Raw genomic sequence first — 17,512 nt, forward strand, 5'->3', positions numbered from 1 at the left:
AATCATCAATTAAGAATATGCACCACAGGCTTGCCCACAGGGGAATTTTCTTAATTGAAGTTCCTCTTCCAGAATGGCTCTAGGTTGTGTCAAGTTGACAAAAGCTAGCCCGCACATGGGCCTTTACAGAATACCCATGGGAAAACTAAATTAAGGTAGGCTAGCCTGGACTAAAGAGTTGACTGTGTAAAGAGAAGTCTGTAAAACAAGCAAAAGTTTTTTCTATATATCCCTGACTGTCCTGGAACTCACTCTAAACCAAGCTGATCGCAGACTCACAGAAATCTATATGCCTCTGTCTCCTGTGTGCTGGGATTAAAGGCATGCACCACCACCACCCGGCAGACAGTAGACTCTTGATGTTAGTCACATTCTGACTTCTCAGTGTAATTTTACACTATTGATATGTATAAGGACAAGGTCCCATTTAACATTAATTTTTCATGGAATGTTTGGGCAAAAACAAGTCTATAATATCTTAGACCAGGTAAAAATAATTGGCATGCTAAAGCTGGTCATGCTTGAAGGTCTGTGATATTGGGGTTTACTGTGGCAACGTGAATCATGTTGCGACCAAGGACAACAATATTGTGGATTTGTAGATAATATGTAAATATTATTTTTAAAACAAGAAAGATTTATTTTAAAGAAAACTAAATTAAGATTTGTGATGTCATTCTCGTCCAAGTCTGAATTATGAAAGTCATGCTTTACCCTATTTCTAGTCAGTCACGAGATTTAAGTTACTGGACTGAATGTATTTGAGCAATGAAAACAAGTCAATTTTAGTATATGTGTCCCGTTCAAATAAAATGAGCGTTGATTTCTCACTGAAGCCATCAAATTTTTTGTCTCTTCAAATACAGATTCTTTGAAAAACATATTTGTAAATTATGGGACTTAAGGACATTTGAGTCTGCTTGGAAGTTTGCCAAATGACCAAAACCTCAATATACCCGGCACTTGTGTACTGCCTCACTCCCTACACTGTAGCTATTGAATCTTCAATGTAGTTAAAGTACACATGCAGTTATTAACTTCAATATATTCCTCTAAAAGGGAACTGTTATTTGTGGCTATAATATTACATAAAAATCAATGATTTAAATATTCTCGAAGGATATTTTCTCAGGCAGGAATATAACGCAGCCATCTGTTTACCTACTACATGTTTGCATCTCCTGATGTGTGTGTCATGCATTTGTGTGTGCACCACATACATGAAGGTGCCCCTAGAGGCTAGAAGAAGGCTTGTGATCACCTAGAACTGAGTAATAGGTGGTGACTGTGAGCTGCCCTGACATGAGAGAGAGGAACCAAGTTTGGATCCTCTAGAAGAGCAGCAAGTGTCTTAACTGCTGAGACATCTCTCCAGCCCTCAAAATTGCTTAACAGTATAATTTTAAAATGGGAATGTGTTGGCCGAGAGTGGTAGTGCACCCCTTCAATCCCAGCACCCCAGAGGCAGACAGATCTCTATGAGTTCGAGGCCAGCCTGGTCTACAGAGTAAGTGGCAGGACAGCCAAGGCTACACAGAGGGACCCTGTCTCATGAGAATATGTCAGTGGAAATTTACAAACCAATTACTACCACATGCCACTTCAGAAGCCTCTGTGAAAACCTGTTCTGTGTGAGCATGGGGTATTGAGAATATAACAATGTTTCCCTTTCAAATAAACTGTTCTGTCTTTAGACAAACAGAAGTGTTCATCTTCCTTAATGAACATTTGCCTAATAAAAGGAAATGTGTTCCTGGGACCCATCTGGCTTACTCAGCACCACACCCCCAGCAGAGGGGAGAGATTCCGTCCATCTTACCCAAGCCCAAGTAACTAGCTTCCTGATAGTGCCACGTTCATACTAGAACTAGTCATATTTTAGAGTATATGTAAAGAAAAACTCTATACACGTGGGAATAATACAATTGACTGCCTCGTGTCTAAATGCATACACAGGTTTATATATTCATCTTTAATTTAGAATGTGTTGAATCATTTTTTTGTACAGGAAGAGAAACTAGAATCTCATTTGCAAAACCTGTCTACTCTAATTGCTCCAATATACAAGAAATTTGCACCTGATGCATACAATAATCAGGTAAGTTTAAATGATCATTGGTGATTCAAACTATTTGCTCATTATCTGTAACTTATCCACTCCAGAAGTATCTTTTTAGCATTTTTTTAAGTTTCATTTTTTTCTTTTCTTTATGTATATGAGTGGAACCCTACATGTATGTGTGTATGTATATACATTATAAACACACACACACACACACACACACACACACACACACACGGCATTAGCGCCCCTGGAACAGAGCTGTAGACAGGCAGTTGTAAGCCACTGTGTGATCTCTGCAAGAGCAGTGAATGTTCTTCCCTGCTGAGCTGTCCCTGCAGCCCCCTTTCTCTCTTAATTGTTAAAACTGTTTGAAGACTTGTTCCTAGTGTATGGATTTTGTCATTTAAAAGGCATACTCTTGGTCCTTTCAGCCTTCAAAACAAATTTTTTACTCTTCACTTATGTATTGTCTACTAGTTTATCTTCATGTGAAGATTTTTTGAATATATTTAAATCATGTGACCTTCAGCATACAGTCTATTTTCACGAGATTATCTATATATCTATAAAATGCTTATTACATTTACTACACATGGGTCCAGATGTTTTGTTAGACTTCGTCTCCATGAAGAAAGTCAAATACAAAATCATTGTGTGGTTGCTTATTTTGCAAGTACTTGGCTCCTTAGTTAGCTAGGTGATGAGTTCAGAAATTGCTATAGATTTAGTCCCGCAACAAAATCATCCAGTGAACTCAAATGAAGACCTGTTTATAGCCACACAGAGGCATGAAGAGATCAGTGTGATTTCTATGTGTTTAGAAATAAATTCAAAAGCAACTGTCACATAATAAAATCTAGAAAGAGGTGTACACAGAGGAAAAGCCGTTTGTCCCTGAGTTTCTGGTACAAGATAAAGATGTGGTATCAGCCACAGGGAGCCGTTCGTGTACCAAGTTTGCACTGGATGTAAGAAAGGATGAAGTGACTGAATTTTTATTTTCGTTCTTTCTTTAAATCTTGGACATTTTGGGTAGTAACTATAATCAGAACTACATTCTGCACAGATTTTCTTCCATCTCACATGTTTTGTTTTTTTTTAACATGGGTTATTCCCTTGACTATGTAAAAGACTTTAAATGTGATGCAGTCCTCATTTGTCTGTGTCCGTGGGGAAACCCAGGAGACTAGCAGAAACTTCAGGGAACGAAGATTACGGGCCTGACTTGGTTTATAGCAGTGGTTACGTGGGTATACTTAGATCAAAGTTAGACTGACTTCTGTAAATGCCACCTAATGTAAGTTCATGAGCAGGTTACATTTAGGAATATATGCTACAGTAACAGTTATTGCATGCATATATGTATATATTTCCCTAACAATTAGTGGGAAAAGAGGCTGTGAATTTGAAAGAGCAAGGAGGGTTTGGAGGGAAGGGAGAAATCTGGGACCTGGCAGGGTAAGTCAGGAGTAGAATGCCACTTCAGTGTGTGAAGCCCTGAGTGGAACCCTTGGCATCAGACACGCACATGGAATTTTCCTCGATAGTATTGTCAAATGAAACTTTTCTATGTTAAGCGTGTGCTCTATTTTTTGTCATTCCATCAGTTTCTAGATATAAAGTGCAAAATAGTCTCAAACTATTCTGAAGTACTCCTGCCCACTCACACACATGTTTTTCTCAGATTGAATATGAACACAGAGCTCCGGAGTGCCGTTTGGGTCTGAAGGAAGGCCGACCATTCTCAGGGGTCACTGCATGTGTGGACTTCTGTGCTCATGCCCACAGGGACCTGCACAACATGCCAAATGGCAGCACATTGGTAAGTGGCAACCCATGACCCTAGCAGCATCTGCCGGTGAAAAGCAAAGACTGTATGCTGCTGGTTGGGAATAGGTGTGAATTGTGTTCCAGAGTAACCTTCCTGGGCACGGCAAACCCTCTCATAACAGAGAGGCACATTAGTAGAAAGGTTGACAACCACATGAGAATTTGGGCATTCTTAGTACTAATCTAAATCATTGCCAACACCCATGGCTCACAACTACCTGTAGCACAAATAATAAAAGCCTGAAGACAGATATTACCATTCAACCTGGAGATCAGAAAAGCAAAGCAACCAAGCCACTAGAGAGCTCTTACCTCTATTAAGTCTTCAGACTGAAAGAGAGCAAGTTTCTGTCTCATCTCGCCTTAAATAGTCCTCTATAGTGCTGCAATTAAAGGCGTGCACCACCACCACCCAACCTCTATGGCTAACTAGTGAGGTGCTGGGTTTAAAAGGTGTGTGATACCATTGTCTGGCCTGTATTGCTAACTAGTGTGGCTGTTTTGTGTTCTGGTATTCAGGCAAAATTTATTTATTATAATACAAATGAAATATCACTGTATTTCACCTTCTTGTCTAAAATAAAAAAGAGGATTATGCCTCATATAAGAAAAACTATATACAAAAAGTACAATAACTATATACGATATATAAAGGCAATAAATGTATCAACAATGTCTAGTTCAAATTTTGACATTTGACAAATTCAGAGAAAAAACTTCATATCTATCCTATCTTGATGAGTACAAAATTTTGTACCAAATTTGCTTTCTATATTAACTTGCTTTCTGCATCTGATAAACAATGAAAACTACAACTATCTAACCTTCAACTTCCTCAGAGACCCAAGAAGGAAATAATATTAACTGAGTAAGCAGGAAGTGCAAGCAAATGACTCCAAAAAATGTGAGCAATGACAGAAACAGTTAGCTGCCTGGAGAGTCACCCAAAATTCCCCTGCAACGTTGGGGCATACATCTTTGCCCTACAGTCCTAGCATATCTGATAGACTTTTCTGTGTAGCGGGTTATTCTGAAGGACTGTCCCTCCTTGTCTTGACAATGTTTGGTGATCACTTTCTTTTGTGTCCTGCTTGTCCAATTTGAACAGCGTACTGTCAGCACTTGAGAAAACAGCATTTTCTTGCCCAGTGACTTACTTTTGTCACAAAGAAAGTAAACTCCATGTGGAGTTTCTTAGATGCCCATTATCTTCTCTGAAGTAGGTTAGTGCTGCCAGTAGCAGATATGTCTCATTGTCATTAAAAAAAAAAATCTATGTTATTAAGACATTTTAAATGCCATATTCTGTATCTCTGGAGTGTTTGAAGATGACCTGTCTATCTAAAATATATCTTTGTTTGACCTTGAAAACATACCTGATGTGACTACAAGTTCATTTATAATAGGTGATTAATTACTAACCTGCAATTTCTTATTATCCTAAACAGTTAGTAATAATAATTTTCAAGGACTAGGAATTTGCTTTACATCATTAAATGAATTGTATATGTACAATACCTTGAACAAGGAGAAATGTATGTACAGTATGTTGTAACAAAATTATTCTCAAATTTGTATCATTATACAAAATTTGTATACAATAGACAAAAGTCCAATCCAATGTAGAACATTTAAAACTAGAGGTTTCTTTTTAAAGTAGATTCAGTAATCTACCTTTTTATGTTATCATATCTATATCTTCTTTTTTTCTCTTCAGAGTAGATTTAATAATCTACCATTATATCCTATCATATCTATATCCCCTTTTTTCTATTCAAAACAAGAACCTTGTATCTAATTTCCTTTGTTTAGCTTTTTTTCCTGACCATTACCAATAACATCATGAAACCAATCTCCCTAAACAATGACAGTTATTCATAACCGAATGAAAGACCAAAAGCTACCCACCCCATCTCTTGAGAAAGTAAAAGTCATATTCTTAAATTCTCTTCCTGCTCTCTGGGGGTGATGGCATCTTTAGGGAATCCTGAAAAGAAAAATTTAGATTAATTGTCAAGTCCTGAAAGATGTAGCTGTATCATTTGTTGTCCAGTCTCTACATAATGGGAAAGTACAGAACTTATCTCAAGTCCTGACTAAAGTAGTCTGTGAGGCTGGATCATCTCAGCTAGCCACCTCAAAATTGTTCTGAGCAGTTTGTAGTCCAAAGCCAATCTTTAGGGGGGATTTTTCAACTTGGTGGTGTTATCATATTCCTGGAGGAATCACATTGTTGGGCTCCATGATCCTTATGGAGACTTCAAAGGTCACTGTTAGGTGTGCTCAGGGTTCACTGCAGAAAGCTGATAAAAACTCAAACCCAAAATCATGTACAGGAAGGTAGATGAAACCTTTTCCTAGAATTAGTTAATATTCTATATAACCATTAATATCATGACAAAAAGTTTAATATATATTTATATCTATATAATATATTTATAATATTATATATATTAATCTTATACCTCAAGAAAAGCTGTTAAAGAGTCAATATAAACCAAAGGATTATGAGATTGGCAGCAATATAATAGTCTTTAAATATTTGTTTTTCCTCTGCCCCATATCAGGTGATTCTTCTGACATGAGACAGATTTTGGATTTCAGTTTAATAATCATACTTGTGTTTAGAGAAGGAGAGAACCACACTCTAACTCCAAAGCCAGTTTTGATTTTTAATTAGACTGGGACTACAAAAAGACTATTTGCATTACGTATCTGTAGAGAACAGCAACAACAAACATTTGGAAAGACTTATAAAATTTTATCCTGTTAGAAATGTTATATACCAAAAGACTAAATTACTCTTTTTCTTGAGACATTTTCCCTAGATGATTTTTACTTTTTCTTCAGATGTCTCATTTGTCTAGTGATCATGAGATTCCTAAGCTGGATGTGTTCATTCTCCTGAAACAAAACAAAACAAAACCAAAACCCTTCCCCAAGTCACATTTTGGGGAGATTCTCTTATGGCAAGTTATAGCTGATGAAGTAAAAGAATTTGTTAGTTTTATAGGATAGTTTATATTAAGTGGTATTTGATGAACTATCATCTCTTTTAATTAAGAGGTTGCCTCTTGTTCAAATCAAATCTTTATCAATTTTGATGGTATCCATAGCTTTTCTTCTCCTATGGAAACAAAAGCAATACCCCTTCCCCAATGTAGCACATATCCCGCTTTCCATTCTGAGGTCAGTACATCTTTAAAATGTATGGGCTGATTTAATTCTGTAGTTTTTTCTACTATTCAATGTCTCTCCACGGCCGTTGTTCCTTTCTCATTAGCATTTAGAAAATTCAGAGTTAATAAAACATGATGCAATCTATTTTGGGGGTATTTATCATCCCTTTCTGTTTATTTAACATATCCTTTAAAGTTTGATTAGATCTTTTTATAACTGCCTGGCCTGTAGGATAGTGTGGTACACCTGTAATATGCTTTATATTAAAATAAGCAAAAACTGTTTCATTTTCTTGGAGACATATGCTGGAGCATTGTGTGTCTTTATTTGTACAAGTATACCCATGATAGCCATAACCTCTATCAAATGTGTGATTACTGAATCAGCCTTTTCCAAACTCAAAGCAGTTTCCCATTGAAAACCTAAATGAGTACCAATGGCGTGGTGCACATATTTTCCAAATTCTGCACAATAGAACACATTCATTTGCCAGATTTCATCTCTCAGTTGGTAGAGCATAGGACTCTTAATCACAGGGTCATGGGTTCAAGCCTCACGTTTGGCATCAAATGTAGCACAAATAATAAAAATCCAGAGACAGATATTAGGGTTCAACCTGAAGATCAGAAAATCAAAGCAGCCAAGTCACTAAAGAGCTCTTACATCTATTAAATCTTCAGACTGAAAGAGAATGAGTTCCTGTCTCATCCTACCTTATAGTCCTCTCTAGTTCTAGGATTGGGATTAAAGGCATGCACTACCACCACCGCCCAACCTCTATGGCTAACTAGTGTGACTGCCACCACTAGTGTGTGTGCCACCACTGCCTGGCATCTATGACTGACTAGTGTGACTGTTTTGCACTCTGGTCTTCAGTCAAGCTTTATTTATTAAAATACAAATGACATATCATGACAACCAACTGTAACTCCAGGCCTAGCAGATTTGGTACATTATTCTGGTCTGGTTTCTATAGTCATGCTAATTCATGTGCACATAACACATACATACAATAGGAAATCTTCTCTTAAAAAAATCAAACTTCAGCTTGAGGTAAGTAGTGAATTATAACCACACAGCTGGGAAAAGAAATCACATGCATACACACACTACCATTCCCAACACAAGATTCTGATTCTCCTTGACAAAGAAATAAAAATGAAAAGCATGTTATCACTGTCACAGTCTGTAATGTGCAGACTTGATCATTCAGCAGCTGAGGAAGTGGTTCAGCCAGGAAAGTACTTGCCTCCAGCCTGAAGAACTGAATCCAGTCCCCTCTACCTATGTAAAAGCCTGCTATAGCAGGCATCTTTAATCCCAGCATAGGGGAAGTGGAGACAGAAGCATCTCTAAGGCTTGCTCTCCAATCACCCAGCCAAATCAGTGTACTTGAGACTCAGTGAGATACTCTGTCTCCCAAAGCTAAGGTGGAAAGGAATTGACACCCAGGTTCATGTTCATGGCACATGCACACTGAGTCCAAAGGAACTCATTAGGCCTACATATTACAGTGGAACAGTGGGTTAACACATCCTTGGTTATAACACAGGCTCTGATTCAGAGCTGTCAGCTCTAGTTGAAGTTAGATCAAAGAAAAGAAACTGCTCATAACCCTGTCAGCCCTGGCCATTGATGCCTTTACTATAGTCTGGAACATGGAAGAAGCATAGTAGCTCAGTCATGTACTCAGTTCTTCATTCTAGCAAAGTGATTGTGTTGGCGGAGACTGCTCACTCATTCCCGGCCGCCCAGACCGAAATAATTACACAGAAACTTTATTAATTAAATCACTGCTTGGCCAATAGCTTAAGCGTCTTTCTAGCTAGCTCTTACACCTTAAGTTAACCCATTTCAGTTCATCTGTACATCACCACGAAGCTTGTGGTTTACCAGTGAAGGTCCCGGGCATCTGTCTCTTTTCCTGGTGGCTCCATGGTGTGGCACTGACTCTGTCTACTTTCTCCTCTACCTTTGCTTGGAACTCCCGCCTTGCTGTATTCTGCCCTGCTAGAGGCCCAAAGCAGCTTCTTTATGGAGTGGGAACTGAGAGTGCCTGCCTTTGAATGACCACAGGTTCTACAGGGCCAGATGGAAAGGCACTCTGGATGAGAACTGAGCAGTGATAAATCTGTAAGAGAAATGTATTCAGAGACATGAATTTGGGGAACATCCTTCACAGTTCCTTAGCCATTTAGAAAGATCATATTCCTTTTAGGGATACCTCCCACTCATTTTTATACCCATTGTCCTTTAGGTCTTATTTTCTCCATTTATCAAGTAAATATTAAAGTCTTTTATCAAAATGATGATTGTAGTTAAGAGAATTACCTTTAAACTATTAAAACAAAAAAGACCTTGTGAAGCTATATATGAGTTATATCTGTGACCAGATCATTTTTATTTTAATTGATGTCTTGTTAATTTTTTCTTTTTTTGTGGTGGGGGGGCTTCAGAATAGGATTTTTCTATGTAGACTTTCCCATATTAGAACTTGCTCTATAGATTAGGCTGGTCTCAACTCACAGATATCCACCTGCCTCCTGAGTTCTGTGATTAAAGTAGGATACCACCACTACCCAGCTTTAAAGTTTCTTGAACACAGCAAAAATTTTTAAGCAATTTACTTATTTTTGTATGTGCACTGATGTTTTTTGCCTGCACGTATGTTTGTAGGAGGATGCTTGATCCCCTGGAATTGGTGTTACAGACAGGTGTGAACTGTCATGTGGGTGCTGGGAATTGAACCCAGATCCTCTGGAAGAATGTCCAGCACTCTTAACCACTGAGCCATCTCTTCAGCCCCTTGAATGTAGCAAACTTTTAAAACATGGATAATTAGGAGTCAGGTCTAAGGGCAGCCGAGCTGTGTACTGCTATCCCCCTTCCCCACCCATTGCATATGGTGGTCACGTGGTTAGAAGCAGGCTATAGCTTCTTGAAGGAAATGATCTGTCATGTGTGTTTAATATGAGCAGGAGATGGCATCATTTCATCTGGAAGAAGTATGTCTTCTTCCTTGAGGTCTAGCTAGATATGCATGACAAACAGTCACTTCGTAGTGATTCCTGACAGACTTGAAAAAGTATAAAAGGGAGCTTGTCTTTTATCCCTGTCTTCAATTTGTACTTTGTCTTCATTAATAACAGGCAGATCTGGTTTTGATACTATGCATGTCCCTGTTTCAGCACACATATGGATACTGGGAGGGAGAAACCCTAGCCTGTATACACTTTCCTTTGAACCTGCAACTGAGCCCGGACCATTTCCCTTCCCCATCAGGTGTGCACCCTCACTAGAGAAGACAATCGAGAAATCGGAGGACAGCCTAAGGATGAGCAGCTCCACGTATTACCTATGTACAAAATCTCTCCCGTGGATGAGTTTGGGAGCACTGAAGGTCAGGAGGAGAAGATACGGAAGGGGTCCATTCAGGTGCTGAACTCTTTCCGGAGGAAGGTGCGGATGTTGGCAGAACCGGTCAAGAGCTGCCGACAAAGAAAACTAGAGGCCAAGAAAGCTGCAGCTGAAAAGCTGTCTGCCCTGGAGAACGGCACAACTAAGAACGAAAAGGAGAAGTCTTCCTCGCGCACGAAGCAGACGGAAAGTGCCAGCCACATGAAACAGCTGCCAGGTAAACTCCGCGAGACCCTCGTGGCCTTCTGCGCTGGGTGACACCGCGGGTGTTAACAGTCATGGTCTGAGTCCATAGCACGACCTTCTCGCAAGTGGCCAGGTCCTGGCTTCGCTGGCGTTGTTAGAGTTGGTGGACAGTCCATCTCAGACTAGAGGGAACATCGGGGTTGTTCGTAATGCAACAAATAGCAAAACTTTTAAACAGATCATTTATATGTCGAAAGTCATGTGAATCATGCAGGGACATTTCACCAAGTTTAAGGAGGGAGCATTAGGACCTACAATGGGGCAAGAAGGGAGCACAAGACCTGGAGTTAAATATGTAAGAGAGAGCGAGTAAAGCCTCTCAGAACACAATACAGATCACACTGGCAAAACAGTAGATGGGAAGGGAGAAAACTTAGTACTGCTCCAGGCCTTTAGGTCTAGATAATTAAATAGTGCTGTATTGAAATGAGTTTGAAGGATAGAAGCTGTTTACAGGATAGAGGATGAGTTGAGTATATTTTTCCATAGACAGGTTTGGTCCGGTTTAGCTAAAGTTCCACACTCGTCAAAAGAGCTTCTGGCTGTGGTTGTCCTCATAGAGAATGGCCCCAGAGCCTCTTGCCTTATCTACGGTTGGAGCTACTAAAAAGAAATCCAGTTTTTTTATTACTTTATAAATAATACCAATCAAAATTCCCACTTCCTTCCCTCCTCCCACTTCCCTCCTGCTCCCTCCCACCCCCCTTCAGTCCTAAGAGAGGGCAAGGCACCCTGCCCTGTGCAAAGTCCAAGGCCCTGCCCACTACATCCAGGCTTAGGAAGGTATGCATTCAAAGAGAATAGGATCCCAAAAAGCCAGTACATGCAGTAGAGACAAACCCCAGTGCCATTATCATTGGCCCCTCAGTCTGCCCAATTGTCAACCACATTCAGAAATCCAGTTTGTAGGATGTATATTGACTTAACCACCAATGACAAGAATGTTCTTTCTATTTAGCTTAGTGCCTCTTTGCTTTGAGAGATAAAAATTCCCCGCTTACTGGTTTCTGTGATGGGAAACTGTTCCTGTGTCAAAAGCACCACGGCAGGTCCACTTAACAGTTTGTAGCTTACATTTCTACAAGGTACTCTCTACAGTTGTGTAAATCTCCTTCCTGAGAAATGTTCTTATGAAGTAGGATTCATCAAGTGTATAACATCCTTTCTAGGTATTGACAAATGCAATTCTTCTTGTCATTCTAATTGTATAACAAGTCCTGGCACTTGCCAGACAATTGAGAAATAAAATTAAACATATTCCCTCCTCCAGGAACAATAGAGGTAAGGGGGCTATTACAGTACAGTCACTGCCTTTCAGACTGTGTTTGCATAGACGGTGAAAACTGGGCTAAATGGAGGAAGGGCTGGGAGATAGGTAGAGGGAGCAGAGGCGTTTTGAATGACTGGTGGACACACGTTTTTGTACTTACAAAATGTAGCATTAAAAGCTCAGCGTGTTCATTCTAATACTTCAGACACAACAAGTTCTGCCTGACAATGTTCAGAGCCCCGGCTTTCCTTCCTCCTTGCTCGCGGAGACTGTCTATGCTGTTGTATATAAGTGAGAATCTCCGCTAGAGTTCTTAGAATAACAGCTAAGTGTATTCGTGTTTGCTCTCTTTAGAACAATTGCGACTTTCAGGATCTGTCATCCAGCAGCCCCAGCCGCTCCAGAGGCACCTTCAGCAAGCGCAGCGGCCACACCAGCCACAGGCACAGCCACCTCAGCCACAGCAACAGATCCTGCAGAGTAACTCTCAATCTGAGTCCATCGGCTCTTACTCCGCCAACCCATACATGAGACGACCCAATCCACTTAGCCCTTATCCAGGCTCTTCACACACTTCGGATATTTATGGAGATACCAACCACGTGAACTGTTACCCCACCTCATCTCAAGCTGCAGCATCATATTTGAGTCCTTCTGACCCCATGAACCCTTACCCTGGGCTTTTCAATCAGAATAACCAATACGGAGCGTATCAGTGCAATGGGAATGTGTCAGTGGACAACTGCTCTCCTTTCTTAGGTTCTTACTCCCCCCAGTCTCAGCCCAGGGATCTGTACAGATATGCAAGCCAGGAGCATCTGACCAAGCTGAACCTACCACCCATCCACACGTTTTACCAACAGAGGTTTGGAGACGGTCCCTCTAAGTACTTAAGTTATGGAAACCAAAATATGCAGAGAGAGGCCTTCAGTAACTGTACCATAAAACCAAATGTACACCACCTCGCAACCTTCTCTCCTTATCCCGCCCCCGAGATAGATGGCCATTTCATGGGAGCTGCCTCCAGACTACCGTACAGTATGAGCCATCCACACACAGACTACGGAAAGAGCGAGCACCATCCACCTCCTCAGACGATCCACGGCTACACCGCAGCGGCTTCGGGCATGACAAACAGCTCCAATCACGCCTTCCACAACAAGGAGAATGATATGCTCTCCCACGCAGCTAATGGGCTATCAAGGGTGCTTCCGGGGCTGAATCATGACAGTACTGCTTCTGCCCCAGGTCTATTACACAATCTGACTGACAGCAGTCAAGAGAAGCAACCTGGGGCAGCAGGCCAGGGTGTGGCTTCTTCTGTGGAGGACAATGATGAGGTTTGGTCAGACAGTGAGCACAGCTTTCTCGATCCTGACATTGGAGGGGTGGCTGTGGCTCCAACTCACGGATCGCTTCTCATCGAGTGTGCAAAGCGAGAGCTTCATGCCACAACACGAATAAATACTCCAGATCGGGTTAATCCCACCAGGATCTCCCTTGTGTTTTACCAGCATAAGAACCTGAATGAGCCAAAGCATGGCTTGGCTCTCTGGGAAGCCAAAATGGCTGAAAAGGCCCGAGAGAAAGAGGAAGAGTGTGAAAAGTATGGACCAGATCACGTGTCTCAGAAAAGCCATGGCAAAAGGGTAAAACGTGAGCCCACGGAGCTGCAGGAACCTGCTGAGCCCAGTTACCTGCGGTTCATCCAGTCTCTTGTTGAGAAGACAGGGTCCCTGACCACAGACTCCACGGTGACTACATCTCCATATGCCTTCACTCAGGTCACGGGGCCTTACAGCAGATATGTATGATGCTGTCCCTTATGCCGGAACACCAAGAACAACCTGTCAGTGGTATAGCTCTCCTGGCATGGGCAATAGGGACAGGTCATAGCATCCATGACAGATGCAGTGTATGTGTGTGTGTTTGTACGTGTTTGTTGGGGGGAGGGATGTCAGCTCACCAGCAAAACAGGGATTATTTTTTACCATTGCACTTAATCTCTACTGACTTCCCAAGCGGTCACTGGTGGCATTCAGGAAAAAGACCAAAGCATCCTATGCAAAGGGAAGGTGGGAAGAGAGTGCGCCGCAGCTCATAGCTTCGAAACCACTGGTTCTCTTATTGGCTGAGGTCATGTGCGTGAGATGCTTCCCCAGCACTCCACACACGTGACCACTTCTAATCCCAAGTTCGCATAGTCACGGGACACAGTACTGTAGTAGTAGAGTTGCAGGATTCACCTGGTGCTGATCTATGGTGTGCTGAATACTGGAATTATGGCTTTTGAACATGCAGTCTTTACTGTAATCTTAATATTAACTTATTTATCAAAGAAGCTACAGGAAGCTTATGTGAATAATGGCAAAACACTGAATTTGTTTGGGTGTTACATGAAATGGTGCTACAAAAATGGTGTCTTTAATAGCCGAAAAGTAAATGCCTTTTTTACCGTGCTGTCAGTGCAGTCTGGTGCCCTTGAAGAACTGGGGTACCTTTCATTTACATTTCTGTCTTACTTACTTATTCTTATACAGCTTAGTTTTTTAAACGTGGACGTTTTAAAGGCCTCTGGATTGTGCTTGTCCAGCGATGTCCGTGTAGGACAATAAACATAATGTGTACATACACACATTTTTATATGTGCAAATACATGTCTATTGAAATATTTTAAGTGGTGTTTTAGAAGCACTTTGCCTACCTAAGCTTTGGCAACTTGAACAATGCTAAGGTACTGAGACGTTTAAAAAAAAAAAGTTTACTTTCACTTAGGATTAAAAGTTTATTTTTTTTAGAGGAAAGCTTTTAAAACATTTGCTTTTTAGCCATGTATCTGCTGATGAGCAGTACTCGTTGCTGACACGGCCTGTGAAGTCCAAGCCGAAGCCAAACGGATGTGTTAGTCCACAGAACACGTGCTTTCTGGTGCTCATCTTACTGGCTCTAGTAACGGTGTGGCGAGCTCATTGCTTCTGTGTGTGCAGCTTGATTCTCTGTTGGCTGCAGGCAATAACTAGCTGCATGCTACAGACCCAGCAAAGCTTGTCCGCTTCAGCCCACGCTGCTCGTGGAGCTGTCGGTGCCCCAGGACAGCAGGCTGCCTCCGTGTTCCTCCTGCATTGTGATGTCATCTCTTTGCTTAAGTGTCCTCCTTACCAGGAAGCTGGATGGGACTGACGCCTGCCTGGGTAAGATGAGCAGACAGGGTTAAGTCCATGGGAAACGGTTGGCTACGAAACAAAGCAAAAACCCTAAACAAAATAGGCAGCTGGTTTGCTGTGGTGATTTTAAATCATAAATTTGTATAAAAAGACGAAAGAGTTGTATAGTAAATTAAATTGTAAAACAAAACTTTTTTAATGCAATGCTTTAGTATTTTAGTACTGTAAAAAATTAAATATATACATATGTGTATATATATTTTATATATATATATATGAGATTGAAGCAAAATTCACATCACGATGGTGCTACTCAGACTGCTACACATAGATGCTAATGTGAGCTAAGAATTGATTAAAAGTTTGAGTGATGTTCCTACTTGTCATATACCTCAACACTAGTTTGGCAATGGGATATTGAACTAAGTGAAAGCTTATAGCATTGTATACCACCATTTTTTTAAAAGTCTTTTTTATTATTATTAAAACATACCGTTTTCAATACTTGATTTCTTAGCAAGTATAACTTGAATTTCAAACCTTTTGTTCTAAAAATTCAGGGATATTTCAACTTGTTCTCCTTATGCCAACATGTCATCTGTGTCTATGTAAAGTTGTCAGTTAATATATTTTTTTCAGGGATTTAACTCTTTTGTTTTGAATCCCTCCTATTTTGCTTGTACATGTACTGATAACTGAAACTAATTTTGTAAATTTGTCAACTTTTAATTATAAAGAAAAGCATTTTTTTTTAACGGTCTGGAGAGTTTTGATGATTTTTAACGAAGTAAAAAGTGTAAAATAGAATGCACTGACCTGAGAAAGGGAAACTTGTGAAGTCAAAGGTCATCACATGGCTGTTGGCCAAATCCTCAAAGGTTTTTGATCTAGTAATGACTACAGGTTCATATCCATGCGTGTCTCAAAACAGTCCTGGAATCTGGTGGTGTGCCGTGCAATAGGACCCTGTTACATTGTGGCCTAAAGAGAGTGTTGCTTTCCAGCTTTTCCAATAAATGGCTCCATGGTTAGTGGAGGGGGCCTTTGTAATTTATTGGTCACATTTTGTCAGTAAAACTTTCAGAACGTCTGCTTTGCACACAAAACCACAAGGTTAATGGTTTTCCACACCATGATGTTGAATCCACGACATCGGCTCCTTGTAGGTGCATTTGGCCATCTTGAGCCAGTCATCCATGAGGAATGTTGCTTTACATGTCACCAACTGTCATTTGTCAAACTGCTGGCCAACAGGAGCAGAAAGTGTGGTTGTGAGAGGATGGGTCATGTAGGAAGAGAGGCAACTAAATGGCATCCAACCTCTCAGTGAAATCAAATGGAAAGCAGATCAGCGATTTGCTTCTATAGGAATGGGTTGACTACAGGGCCATACTTGAAAGTGCTTCTGCATGGTGTCAACATTACTTGAATGAATTTTTCATCTTGATTGACGCACAGTGATGTCTAGTTCACTTTACAAGGTAGTTGTTAACTTGTTAGGAAAATCTTTTGCAGTTTGACACTAAGGTAATGATCTTCGGTGTGCATTTTTCTATAGTTTATTTTTTTAACTTAGTTTCATTCATGAGATGTTGGGTTTGTTTATAAAAATCTGAGGGTGGTTATAAATACTGTAAGTATTGTAATGTTATGCAGGCTATTTGAAAGCTGTTTATTATTATATCATTCCTGATAATGCTATGTGAGTGTTTTTAATAAAATTTATATTTATTTAATGCACTCAAAGTACCCTGTTGCAGAAGCTTCTGTTCCACCAATGAGGTAAAATGGGAAGAACTGGGTTTTGTCATCTTCCAGACACTTTTCACACAGTTCTTGTACATGTTAAACTAAAACGAAATGAATACCCCAAAGCTGGTTCTTTAGTCAGGATATCTGCCCATCACCCCCTTTTCTGATCACTTTCAGCCTCTTTCCTCTGCACATATAGACAGGTAGCCAGGAATGGAATGATCCCAACAGCTGATCCTAGGTTGACATTTTAGCTTGCGGCATCAGCTGGTCCATATTCCCAAGCATAAGCCCTGGTCTGAGTCTAATCTCAGCTTGTTCATGGCCACTCTTGAATTTTCACTTCCTGCCTATAAAAAGCCTCCAAGGGTGTGCTGCAGGAAAAGGTGCCTGATCTGTACCAGATGGGCCTGTCTCATAAGGGTTTGGGGGGCTTGAAGCAACACTGCCCTCAGCCACATATTTCCTCTGCTTGTGAACGATGCCAGTTTGCAAGCCCACTGCACTCTGGCTGCAATGCTTCTCAGATCCACAAGTTAGCAGTTACAATGGTCTTGTTTTTGTTCTTTTAAAAAGAATATGATGATG

The 17,512-nt window shown here is 40.5% G+C and overlaps 1 protein-coding gene across 3 annotated transcripts in view; it reads left to right on the forward strand.

The window, feature by feature from the left end:
• Tet2 (tet methylcytosine dioxygenase 2) overlaps window positions 1-16,912 on the forward strand; it is an 84,512-nt gene extending 67,600 nt beyond the window's left edge. For all 3 annotated transcript variants that reach the window (XM_048456760.3, XM_048456759.3, XM_048456761.3), the window contains 4 exons: window positions 2,009-2,098; window positions 3,750-3,887; window positions 10,358-10,709; window positions 12,363-16,912. In XM_048456760.3, the coding sequence (XP_048312717.3) occupies window positions 2,009-2,098; window positions 3,750-3,887; window positions 10,358-10,709; window positions 12,363-13,822 (2,040 nt within the window). In that variant the 3' untranslated portion in view covers window positions 13,823-16,912. The remainder of the gene's footprint in view (window positions 1-2,008; window positions 2,099-3,749; window positions 3,888-10,357; window positions 10,710-12,362) is intronic.
• Window positions 16,913-17,512: the final 600 nt, after the last annotated feature.

Source organism: Myodes glareolus, chromosome 17 (genome assembly GCF_982192425.1).
Source record: "Myodes glareolus chromosome 17, mMyoGla1.1, whole genome shotgun sequence".
Taxonomy (NCBI): Eukaryota; Metazoa; Chordata; class Mammalia; order Rodentia; family Cricetidae; genus Myodes; species Myodes glareolus.